We start from the raw sequence: 11,756 nt of genomic DNA on the forward strand, positions 1-11,756 counted from the left end.
AAGTCGATAACAAATATGTTCACGAATAAAAGAATAAAGTGCCCTGGCAATGGGCTTAGGGCAATACGGTGCTTTGGGGCCGAATGGACCCAACTTGCATGGCACTGTGTGTCGAGGCACAGTTTCGGCTAGGTTGTGCCATTAGGCCCACCCACCTTCATGTTGGTTAGATTCAACTGCTGCTAACGGTATTCAAAGTATTCAACATTCTACTCCGACAAACACTTCCTGCTAACTTAAGTTATTCACTAAAGAGTCACCTTCCTGGTTCCTCTACTTGTAAAAACCTTAATTAAACTCGACAAGTACAAAGAAAAAGAAAAAAGAAGAAGAAGATCAATGCCGAACAAGTCTAATCTTCCTGTACTTAACATTCTTTTATTATTAATTTTATTATCTTCATCAAATTTCCTTCCTTCAGTCCTGGCCAAATCTCGCAATCCAATCACAGTACGTGCCAATTTCTCTTTCTTTTGTTTCTTACTTTTCCAGTTTCTTTTTTCTGTTAATATTAGCTTTTTCTTTTGTGGCGTTTGGTTTCCTTACTTGGGTATTTCTTTTTAAATGCTAATTTTCAGGATTCTGAGACTAAGAAAAAGAAGAGTGAATGTTATGCTGATATTGAGAGGTGGGTATTTTCTGTTTACTCCTTTTTGACTCTCTTTACTTTTCTTTTATATTCGCTGTTTTTCTTCTATTAGCTTGAATTTCTGGTTATTTGGATTAAAATATATATGGGTTTCTCATGCTTTTGCTTGATATTTGATTATATCCTAGCTACAGCTATCTATATTTACTATTTCAATCGATTTTATTTCAGTTTTTGAAATCTTTCTCTCAATTCAACTTTTTATTTCCTTCCTACAATTTTCCTTAAGATGGACTCGCAATGGTTTTTTAAAAAAAATTTTTAGTAAAGAAGATGAATGTATAACAAAATTGGGGTTTTGATTCTAATTAATAAGATAAAATAATTTTCGAGTAGATTCTTTTTTTTTAATATCTCTTGGTCCGGTTATTATATTTTTTCTGTTTGATGATGGAATCAGTGGATTGTGGGGTGAGCAATGTAAGTCTTCATCAATAGCAAAGGAGAATTGTGCTTTGAAGTGCCTTTCTCCGGCTTGTTATGAGCTTATATATGAAAGTGATCCGGTATGTTAGATCCTTCTTTGCTGTGGTACTCTGCTACATCTGTTCCTATTGTAAGGTTTAACGGTTTCTTCCTTTTCGATTTTTCATGTTGTAGCTTGAAGAAGGAGAGAAAGATTTTATAAGGAGCCAAGAGTTCAAGTACTGTATGTATAAGTAAGTTTGACATCTTTTAGGTATTCATTATGTATTTTCTGCTTGATATTGTACAATAATCATGCTGTTATTAAACATATCTTATAACAAGTGGGAGTTTGGAGCATGATTCATCTCAGATTTTCCTATATTTTCATCTTACCCCTCATTTGGATTTTTTTTCTCCTCCGAGTGGTAGTATTCTGGGCTAGATCTATAATAATTGTTGCTCTATACCTCTCTTAATCTCTTGGAATTGAATAAGTACTCTGGTAAAATTGTTTGAACAAGATTGATTATTGGGGATTAAGCACGCTGTTCTAGCAAAAGAGAATGAACAGAATATGACTGTTTGAATCCTAACATAAGTACGCCATGTGGAATATATTACACAAAGGTGTGAATACTAGTATTTTTGTGGATTTCTATGCTTGTGAAGAAAAATTAGGGTTGATTAGAAATCTAATGAGAATATAGAAAACAATGGAGCGCATATAGAAGCAAATGGCTTGGTTGAGGGATCTGCATGGTCAAGGTATGGCAGACCAGGCCACCATGGAGAGTAGATAAATTAGCTTGAGATATATCTATTGTACTTAATGTAAAGGGTGGCCCTTGTTGAGGCCATGTAGACTCAAACACAAATAAACTTATCAGGTAAAAAGGTCATTTTGAAATTTCTATTGCGAGTCATAAGACAATATCCTGTTGGAAACCTTAGCTGTTGTAATCATCATCACTTGATCTTCATGACATAAGGTTTTAAGAAAGGAGGTTAAGAATCTGGTTAAGTGTGGCTTTTATTATAGGGCCGTTCAGTGACCACCTGTTTCAACTAAATGCAGCTAAGTCTTGAAACTCAAGATTGCTTAGCCTTTGTGAATGGGAAACATACTCAAAAGTCCTTCACTTGGAAGATGCATTTTCTTGAGAACTTACTAATTGCTGCAACATGGATTTTGTCATGGGTTGTTTAGAGCTGAGCCTCTTTGTATGCTATCCTTTATGCCTGCTGTTTATCATATTCAAGGTTGATGCAGACAAATTGTTGCTTAATTCAAATCCTCATCATCTTCTATTCAGCCTTTCTTTCCAATCTGGGCCATTTGGGGTGCCTTGATGTTCATGGGTGCTGTTGTCCTCCCCCCCTCCTACCTGACAAGGTTCATAGATGTTGTTTGGTTGTGCTAATAGAAGTATTTGTGTGATTGCAGCAGTATCTAGCCTTTAAAGAATATGTACACACATACACAAACGCGAGGGTCTAGTGCAGATATATCTCATAACCCTGTCCTTTAGTTTAGGCTGTAGTTGTAACTTAGCACAGTTTCTTTGGTAAGTGACTTCTGGATCTTTGGACCAAATGATGTTAAGCATTGGACATACATATACTGATTTGCCCTTATAACTTGGCAGCATGTCATCAACTCATTTTTGGTTGCTATATAACTGGCCTCATTTTAAGCTCATCAAGTATTCCTTTTCTACTCCCATAAAAAACCTTAAGCGAGGAAGTGCACCTCCAATTTACATGTGAGAGATGAAAGTAATAGCAATAAATTAGTTATACCATTTCTGAGTCTTTTTCCCCCTCGCTTTCTCAAGATCCTGGCTTTCCTCATTCGAGCCTCACAGCAATGAGGGAAAAGAAAGCATGCAGGTCCATGCTGTCTCATCCACACCTTGCTGTTTTATATTAATTTTGACAGTTTCTGGCATCATACATCCTACTTCTGTGCCAGTGACCACACTAGATCACTAGGGTACTTGTAGTGACAGTTGATCATTTTTCAATTTTTTTAAAGGGAGTGTGGGTAGACCTTCTACAAATTGTTAGTGTCTTTTCTGTTCATTAGTTTGGCTTACAATGGAAGATCTTTTTATGGAGTGGCTCCCTCTCAATTGTGGCCAAAGTGCCTATGTCTCGAGTCTTGCCTGCATTTTTCTTGAGATGGTTTTGGTGTTGGTGGTTATTTGACGAGCTTCAGTAATTCTTATTTAGTGAGAAAGGAGTGTAAAAATGTTACATATAGGATGATACGAACTTTCAGGAGGAGCATATTAATTTTGGATGCTTGAGGATGACTTTTGGGGCTCGGAGACAAGTTAGTAATTCTTTTCTCTTTTTTCTTTTTTGACTGATTGATAAAATTTCTGAAAGTGTATTAGACATGGTTCCTAGAGAAGAAGCCTTTATATGTGAGGGCTAGGAAAAGCAACTTGCTTTCCTCATCGCTTATAAATGATGGATGATTAAAAAGGCTTAATTCTTCAAGCAGAGAATTCCCATTTTTGGTTGCCAAGCTCTCACACTATGTTCTTATTGAAACTTACGGAACTTATAGTTCTTTAGTTTAGAGAAGGAAACCACCCATCTCATTATGGAATTATCTGTAGCATGCGCCTAAACCAATAGATAGTTGCAGCTTTGTGATAGTAAGAAAACATACTGTGATATTATGTTTCTCTTCTCCTTAATTTTTTTTCCTTGACATAAATTTTAGTATCTGGAATAAAAGAGAACTGGTTTATTGACAGGATTATTTCTTCCTTGTGCTTAATACCATATATTGGGTCTAATTATATAACTTTTGAGTTTTGAAGCAGCACCCTTTTTAGGGGGCTTAGGTTTCTTATTTGAGATGTTGGTCTGGCTTATCTGGCTGATATCATCCAATGCAATTAAACGAAGGTGGAAATACATTTTCGACCCATGTAGATGGGACAGTTGGATCTAGACACTGGGGCAATCAACAAAAAATTTGTTGGGAGCAAAGTTAAGATAGAGTTATCATCTTCATGCTTTTGCTGGACATTGATTAACTTGTTTCTTCCGTTTATTTCTGCTTTATAAACTAGTTGTGTGATTCATGCCTAACTTAATATAGTAAACAAATAAGTTACTGACAAGGATTGACTACCCTTGAGCGCGTGTGAAATCTTGGTCGCTAGGCATACTTTTTGCTGCATCTTCGTTTGGAAGTAATGGTGAGATGTTGCTTTTTTTTTTTCTGGTTGACATTGTTTTATGCATTATTGATGACTCTTTTTAATGATGTGTAAAGTATGGGAGTCAGAAAATCATGTTTTCCTCTTGCATTTATGGAAAGGCCAATAAAATTTACACAGTTAGGCTGTTCACCTGCAGAGTGAGAAAAGTGGCTATAATACTTTGAGCAATTTTCCTGGTGTTTTTCTTGCTCGGTTTTGGACACTAGTTCTGTTGGGATATCAAACATTTTCCTGGTGTTTAAGTACATTTTCTCTTTTCTGTTCACTTTATAAAAATGCCCATGTTGGACTCTCAACCAACATAATTGTGGTCGAACTTTTTACTCTAGAAGCTTGTTCTAGTCATGTAGTGATTGAGGAGAAATGCAAAAGAACCTTGGTTAAGCCTAGACATGTTAATTGTGCATCTTTCAATCATTAAATACCATGTTCAGTGATTATTCTGAGCTGGAGATCATTCTCTTCAGCTAAATGGCCTTCTTTGATGTTTAGTCATGTTGGTGTTTTTCTTTCTTTCTTTCTTTTTTAAATATAATTTTATCATAACATTCTGGAAGGGTACCTACAACTTGTTCACTTGAATCATCTTTATTCAATATTTTTTGCAGGTTATCATTAGGAGAGAGCCTTGAGGGTGTTAAGGGTACCTTTGACTATTAAGCTATGTAAGCTGGCGGATTTGAGTGTGAGTTGGGCCATCGATTCTGTAGAACAATTATGTCTTTACATAATGGCTGACAGTAATAGCAACAATTTTTCATTCACTCTATCTTCTCTGTCCACTTTTTTATTCTCTCTGAGTGCAAGCACGTCCTCGTTTCTTCAACCTTTTTTGGACCCATTGCAATGATTGCGGCTGTGGCCGGGTTGGTTTTGTCTGAATGCTATCTTTATTTTGAATCTTGATCAAGCATTGAGTTGTTTTATTCAAACATTTTAGCAGGGTCCTGGACCATCTTCCAGAGTATTTTAAGGCATGATGGATTGCTTTTGGATCTAACAGCTGAACACCTGTAAATTTAAATCCACCCATGAGTTTAGATTCACACTGCTTGATTTTCATCTCTGGAAGAGATTTATGAGGAAAGCTTTCTTAGTGGTTCTATATCTTGATTTGGCAAAGGGGGATTTGAGCCTATATGTATGTAACTAAATGCTCTGATGCTTTTTATTTTTATAATCATTTCTTTTTCTGCCATTAGGATTAACTGTTCATGACAACCTGATCCATTTGCAGTGCCTGTGGGCCAAGCCAGCTAAGTAGATTAATTTTGGTTTAAGTCCATTATAGAAGATTTGGTTTAAGGTTTATTTCGAAGCCATGCTTTGTGTCTTGTCTTTGTCCTTAGGGCAACAACTTTGCTAAAGCTTGTTCTTGCTAGGACATAGGACATAGACACTCACTGCCTTATTTTATTTTGGCTTTGCGTAAAATGTCATCAATTTCCGTAGATTTAGTTGACCAAATAAATATTTAAAGTAATCAATTATAGAACAAGACCTAATTGTGACAATTACCTCCACTGCTTACAAAAGAAATAACAAAATATTACCCCCACTTAGTGGGTAATCAATCCAATTACTGAAGTAATTTGCTTTGGCATTATGACAGATTATGGTACAAAGATAACGCACGTGTTAATTGCCTTCAATAAAATTGTTTCTGTAACATCATTTCAATTGGAAGTAAAAGAAGCATCCTAAAATTCAAAAGGCTTCCGTCTTCTCACCCTCTGTTTGCTTCTAGTTAATGCCCTCAATCATTACGTTTCTACCTTTAAACATTTCTTGCACCAAATCTCTTTCTCCTTCATTCATTCACTCCCTCACTCCCTTCAACTCTCTCTCTCTCTCTCTCTCATTGTTTGCTTTGTGAGAAAACATTGAAGCAGTCCATAGAAATCTTTTCTCTTCTCCGTCATCGTTTTTTTTCTCTAGTTGGTTACATTTGTCAGAGCTTTCATGGAGGCTCAAAGCCAAGACAAACAGAAACCCAATTCAGATCAACTAGTCCTCTTCATGAATGAACCAAACTTAAAACACAAAGAATCGCCACCTCAAGTAGTAGATAATAGCCTTACTGATCCAGTCTCACAGTCCCCTGCAAAAGCCAAAACTCTTCGCCGTCTCAACTTCTCCAAACCAAAAGCTCGTTTTGCTGAAAACACCTATCCTCTAACTCCCAAAACCATCCATGAATCCGAAGAAAACAAACCTTCATACCCTCATGATGACACCTCGTCCACGGACTCCGATGACGAGTGGTTCGAAAACGAAGGAGAAGATGATGAAGATGGTAATGGAGATGCTAAACAAGCCAAGTTTAGAGCAAGAAGAAGGAAAAGAAAGATCAACAAGAGAGCCTTAATTGAGTTCTTTTTGTTTGTCACTATCATGACTTGCTTAATCTGTTCTCTAACTCTTCAATCTCTCAAACACCAACTTACCTGGGGTTTAGAGCTATGGAAATGGTGTCTGATGATCATGGTTTTGTTTTGTGGACGTTTGGTCTCAGCTTGGGTTGTGGGGTTCCTGGTTTTCCTCATAGAACGAAATTTCATGCTTCGGGAAAAGGTTTTATATTTCGTTTATGGATTACGGAAAAGCTTTCAAAATTGTGCTTGGTTAGGCTTAGTTCTTATATGTTGGATGATCATGTTCCCTGATATTCACAAGCAAAACATTGTGGTAAAAAAGGCATTCCTTGGTCTTATAGCTGTTCTTATCGGAGCCACGATATGGTTACTAAAGATCGTCCTGGTCAAGGTTCTAGCCTCATCTTTTCATGTAGCAACCTTCTTTGATCGCATGCAAGAGTGCGTTTTCCACCATTACATCCTCGATGCACTATCAGGGCCTCCTTTAGACGAAGCTGAGAGGGAATTGCCTCAAAAACGAGGGCTGAGGCACGCTAAAACTATGCCCGCGAGGCTGAGGGAAGGCGGCGGAGGCACGGTTAGAACGTTGTCGAAGAAGGGGTCGAGAAGGATTGACATGGAGAAGCTGAGGAAGCTCAGTTTGGAAAGTAGGGCTAGTGCATGGAGCGTGAAGAGGCTGGTGAACTACGTCAAGTCCTCAGGGTTGTCGACGATTTCGAGGACGGTCGATGATTTCGGGGCTGGGGAGTCGGAGATTAACAGTGAGTGGGAGGCTCGGACATGTGCTCAGAAGATTTTCAAGAATGTAGCCAAGCCTGGGGCCAAGTAAGTCCCTCTTCAGTCCCCCTCTTTTGAAAAATTTTTTTAGTTTAATTATTTTTTTGGATTAATTAGTACCGAATTCCTCATAGGAATCATAAATAAATTATAACTGAAGATCATATTAATTAGAATCTAGTAACTAGTAAGTTAAGTTTGCCGTCAGCCACCAAATTATCCTCACGATTTCACTTCACATCTTCATGATCAAATTTAATAGATGGATCGAATCCAAGTAACTTATCAATCTGTCGACTCATATCATGGTTACGATCCAAAGTTTCCGAGCTGCATTTTTGACAGGCTGCTAACTGGTTGCTCATAAGCATTCATGCAACATGAAATATATGTTCCCAACTCTAATTATTTGGTGACGTGCAATTAAAATATTCCAGTCATTATTAACAACTCGAATTTGTTCATGTCTGTCTGTCGCCATCGTTGTTTGTTGCATTCAAATGATGATCATAAACATGATCCAACCCACTCCTCTTGGTCGATGTAAACAATTTTTTATGATAGGATCCAGGCATATATACAATCATACTAAACATGGAAATATTACTTTCCCATTTGCATTCTTCATGTCAAACATGACTTTCTTTTTATTTTAAGTAGTATTACTTGCCAAGTTGGATTTGTCCATTTTCAATATATAGATGATATATATAGAGCTATCAATTCTCTCCGAGCTTACTGTCCCTACCATGTTCTTGTAGTTCTTTTCCGATGATTTTGGGTTAAAGATAAAGATTATCATTATCTGATATTTTACATATATACTCAACAGCTATTAAATTTGTATTTACTCTAAAATGTTCCATTTGTTTTTTGACATTCTAGCCTACAAGTTAATTCAGAGACAATTCCAAGTATGCCTAGGTAGCTCAATTATATGCAAGTCATGAGTTGTTCTTATAGAATAAATAAATAAATAAATAAATAAAATGAATGGCTTAAAGCAATCAAATGTGGTGCGGAGAAAGTGCGCAAATAGGTATAGTGGACACACTGATCACCAATTGGTCCATATTACATTAGAGTGGATCTTGAAAAGATGTAGAAGATCTAAGACAGTTCCTCCCAATATTGTGATAGTCTACAGAATTAGAACATAAGGTCAAGAATTCATAATTAGTGCCAATAATCGATTTGTGGGTGTATTCCTGTCTCTCTTTAGGAATTAGTTTGATTATCTTTAATGCTACAAACAACGTGAAAAGTATATTAATTTTTTATCAGGGTCCCTGTACATTTGCGTGGAACCCAAAAAAGTGGTCCTGGAATAAACTTTCTTCTAAGGTGTTGAAGGGATATTCGACCCATCCACTGCCCAGACTTATTGCTGCTATCACTATCTTAAAGACCTAGCTTTTATGGCAGGTTGCCACAACAGAACCACATGAATGCTGATGCTTGGGCTCACTTCGGTTCAAGCTAAAAGCTTACACAAATATCAATCCGACTAACATATTATATCTTTATAATGAATAAATGTTAGTATAATATCAAAATATAACATAATTGATGATGTCGTTTGGATTTAACTCCAATGGTAAGAGTAAATGAAATTTAGGTTGAGCAATTGTTCTCTTTTTCTTTTTTGGAATCATCTTTTTTCCCTCTTTTGTAACTTCTCCATTTGATTTCTTTGGTGTCTTCTTTGCGATGGTAGGTATATAGACGAGGAAGACCTACTGAGGTTCTTGATTAGTGAGGAAGTGCATACCATAGTTCCTCTCTTTGAAGGAGCCCTCGAGACTGGGAAGATCTCAAAATCTTCCTTCAGAAATTGGGTGGTAAGAATAATCAACCTTCGATTTCTAGCTTTATGTCAATGTCATAGTATTAACTTTTTAACCTAACTAGTAACAATATTGAATGCATAATGCATTGACTTTTGCTTGCTTTGCCCTCCTCTTATATAGATTTGAAACCTGGTGGTCCTAAAACCCTAATGGTTTTGCCAAAAATAACTTAGTTTTCCCATTAATTTATAGATTTCGATTTCAATTTTGTCAATTGGTTTTCCGATTTAAGTTTTCATTTAATCATTGTTATATAGGAAATTAAAACATTGGACCTGGCTAACAACATAATTATGATATGAGATATATGCAGTTAATCATAATTGTATTAGTTAGTTTCATATTGTGATTAATTAGAGTGTGATGAGTTGCACTTTGCCAGGTACATGCATATGTGGAGCGTAAAGCCTTGGCTCATTCCTTGAACGATACCAAAACTGCAGTGCAACAGCTACACAGATTAGCCAGTGCAATTGTTAGTGTCATTATAATTGTGGTTTCCCTTCTCGTAATGGGGGTTGCCACAATTAAGGTTGTCTTTGTTGTTACATCTCAGTTGCTACTTGTTGGATTCATGTTCCAAAATACCTGCAAAACCATCTTCGAATCCATTATATTTGTGTTCGTTATGCACCCTTTTGATGTTGGTGATCGTTGTGTCATTGATGATGTTCAGGTAAGGAGTTTTCTTGACAAACCGGGCAAGGATAGATATTAAACTTTCAATATTTTTCTTTGCAAATATGATGTTTTGGGGGTTTGGTGCAGATGATTGTGGAAGAGATGAACATTTTAACAACTGTCTTCTTAAGATATGACATGGAGAAGATATACTACCCTAATTCTGTTCTTATTACAAAGCCTATCAGCAACTTCAGAAGAAGTCCTGACATGGGAGACAGTGTTGATTTCAACATTGATTTCTCAACTCCTGCTGAAGATATCAATGCTCTCAAGAAAGCTATACAATTGTAAGTATCAACATTCAAAGTTTGTAGCTATGTTTATATATTCATAGAGTTTTAACTTTTTATTTTTAGATATAGTTAAAGAACTTCAAAATCTTTAATTACTCAGAACATAGGGCTAATCTCACCAGCATATGAACCCAAGTAGCTATGCCAAGATTCATTGTGAAATGTCTAGCCCAAGTACTAAGGAACTGAAGCTACTCAGCTCTATAATTCTTATTTGGACAAAGATTAATGAAGTAAAACAACTAAACTTTAACTTACTTGAATGCAGGTATATTGAGAGCAAGCCAAAGTATTGGAGTCCAAAACACACCGTGATATTCAAGGCGATTGAGAATATGGACAAGATGAAGCTGGTTCTTTGTGTTCAGCACACCATGAACCATCAAAACTATGGTGAAAAGAGCGCTCGTAGATCAGAGCTTGTCTTTGAATTGAAGAAGATTTTTGAGACTCTTAATATTAAGTATCATCTCCTGCCTCAAGAGGTTCATCTCACACAGGTTAACATCCCCAATGGGAGAATGGTGTTATAATATTCCTGATACATATCCATTTTGCTAAGACTGCAAAAGAAACAATTTTCCCTTTACATGTAATGCCTTAAGGAGGTTTGTTCGTATAAAGGTTGTGCCCACTGTCCTTGCATCCTTTTTTCCTTTGTTTTGTTTTTCTTTTTGTCGTTTAAAAAGGGTTATTTGGGATAAAATTTAACTGGAGAGATGGATGTCTTTCAAAATTAAAGCTAGAATATAAAATCTCTACTGAAATCCTGGTCCTTCAATTCCTTTGATTTGCACCTAGGTGGCAAGGATCATTATTTTCAGAGGACAAACTAAGAAGAGTAAGCTTCTCTCTGACATATCTACAGGCATAGGTAGTAATATTGGACTTTTTGTACCCTATGTATTGCAATTAAGAGTAGTAAGAAGTGCCACTAACATCTAACAATCTTGCCAAGAAAATGATGAGGCATTGAGCAAATATATGCCAAAGAACATAGAGCTAAAACAGGGAAAGTACAGGAACTCTTTTTTCTCTAGGTAAAAAATGATGGAATACAAGGGAATGCATATAAACAATGAGCTATTTTTTGAGGGTTTGCCACAGGGGCCATAGGGGTTTGTAACTATAGTTTCATTCTGTCTCATTGAAATTTTACTGGTGAAGAAACTGTGGTTTAAATCAATAAGATGAGTTTTGTGCCCTCTTGAACCTCCCTAAGACTCTAGTAAGTCATATTCTCCCCTTGATCACTAAACCACATGGAAGAGAGCTTTTCTTATAAATGAAAAATGTGCTAATTTAACGATAGATTGAAATGGTGATCATTTTAACACTTTCTAAGGAAATTGAACCCAATCTCCTCGTGGACCAGAGCCTAAATTGGGCGCCTTAGATGCCTTGGCCTAAAGCCTTTTTCTCTCTTTGTTTCCCTCAACCATGATTGGTAACCATGTCCACTCCAACTCATCTTA

General features: G+C 36.5%; 2 protein-coding genes across 2 annotated transcripts; both read left to right on the forward strand.

The window, feature by feature from the left end:
• Positions 1-201: 201 nt before the first annotated feature.
• On the forward strand, positions 202-5,500 carry LOC18599694 (uncharacterized). Its single transcript, XM_007029764.3, has 5 exons — positions 202-450; positions 579-628; positions 1,050-1,155; positions 1,250-1,308; positions 4,908-5,500. The coding sequence occupies exons 1-5, from the start codon at positions 340-342 to the stop codon at positions 4,957-4,959; spliced, it is 378 nt and encodes a 125-aa protein (XP_007029826.3). The 5' UTR covers positions 202-339; the 3' UTR covers positions 4,960-5,500.
• Positions 5,501-6,037: 537 nt separating this feature from the next.
• LOC18599695 (mechanosensitive ion channel protein 10) lies at positions 6,038-10,929 on the forward strand. The gene is made up of 5 exons (XM_007029765.3): positions 6,038-7,502; positions 9,172-9,295; positions 9,687-9,980; positions 10,073-10,275; positions 10,550-10,929. Exons 1-5 carry the CDS (start codon positions 6,262-6,264, stop codon positions 10,812-10,814), a joined length of 2,127 nt encoding a protein of 708 aa, XP_007029827.3. The 5' UTR covers positions 6,038-6,261; the 3' UTR covers positions 10,815-10,929.
• The last annotated feature ends 827 nt before the right edge of the window (positions 10,930-11,756 follow it).

The sequence above is a fragment of the Theobroma cacao genome, chromosome 5 (assembly GCF_053813885.1).
Source record: "Theobroma cacao isolate CCN51 chromosome 5, ASM5381388v1, whole genome shotgun sequence".
NCBI lineage: Eukaryota > Viridiplantae > Streptophyta > Magnoliopsida > Malvales > Malvaceae > Theobroma > Theobroma cacao.

Excerpts from the sequence above, each read along its gene's own strand:
- LOC18599694 (XM_007029764.3), top strand. The coding sequence starts at position 340 with ATGCCGAACAAGTCTAATCTTCCTGTACTTAACATTCTTTTATTATTA. Across the intron at positions 1,156-1,249 it reads TTATATATGAAAGTGATCCG|CTTGAAGAAGGAGAGAAAGA; the intron begins GTATGTTAGATC and ends TTCATGTTGTAG. Across the intron at positions 1,309-4,907 it reads TTCAAGTACTGTATGTATAA|GTTATCATTAGGAGAGAGCC; the intron begins GTAAGTTTGACA and ends TATTTTTTGCAG.
- LOC18599695 (XM_007029765.3), top strand. The coding sequence starts at position 6,262 with ATGGAGGCTCAAAGCCAAGACAAACAGAAACCCAATTCAGATCAACTA. Across the intron at positions 9,981-10,072 it reads GTGTCATTGATGATGTTCAG|ATGATTGTGGAAGAGATGAA; the intron begins GTAAGGAGTTTT and ends GGTTTGGTGCAG. Across the intron at positions 10,276-10,549 it reads CTCAAGAAAGCTATACAATT|GTATATTGAGAGCAAGCCAA; the intron begins GTAAGTATCAAC and ends ACTTGAATGCAG.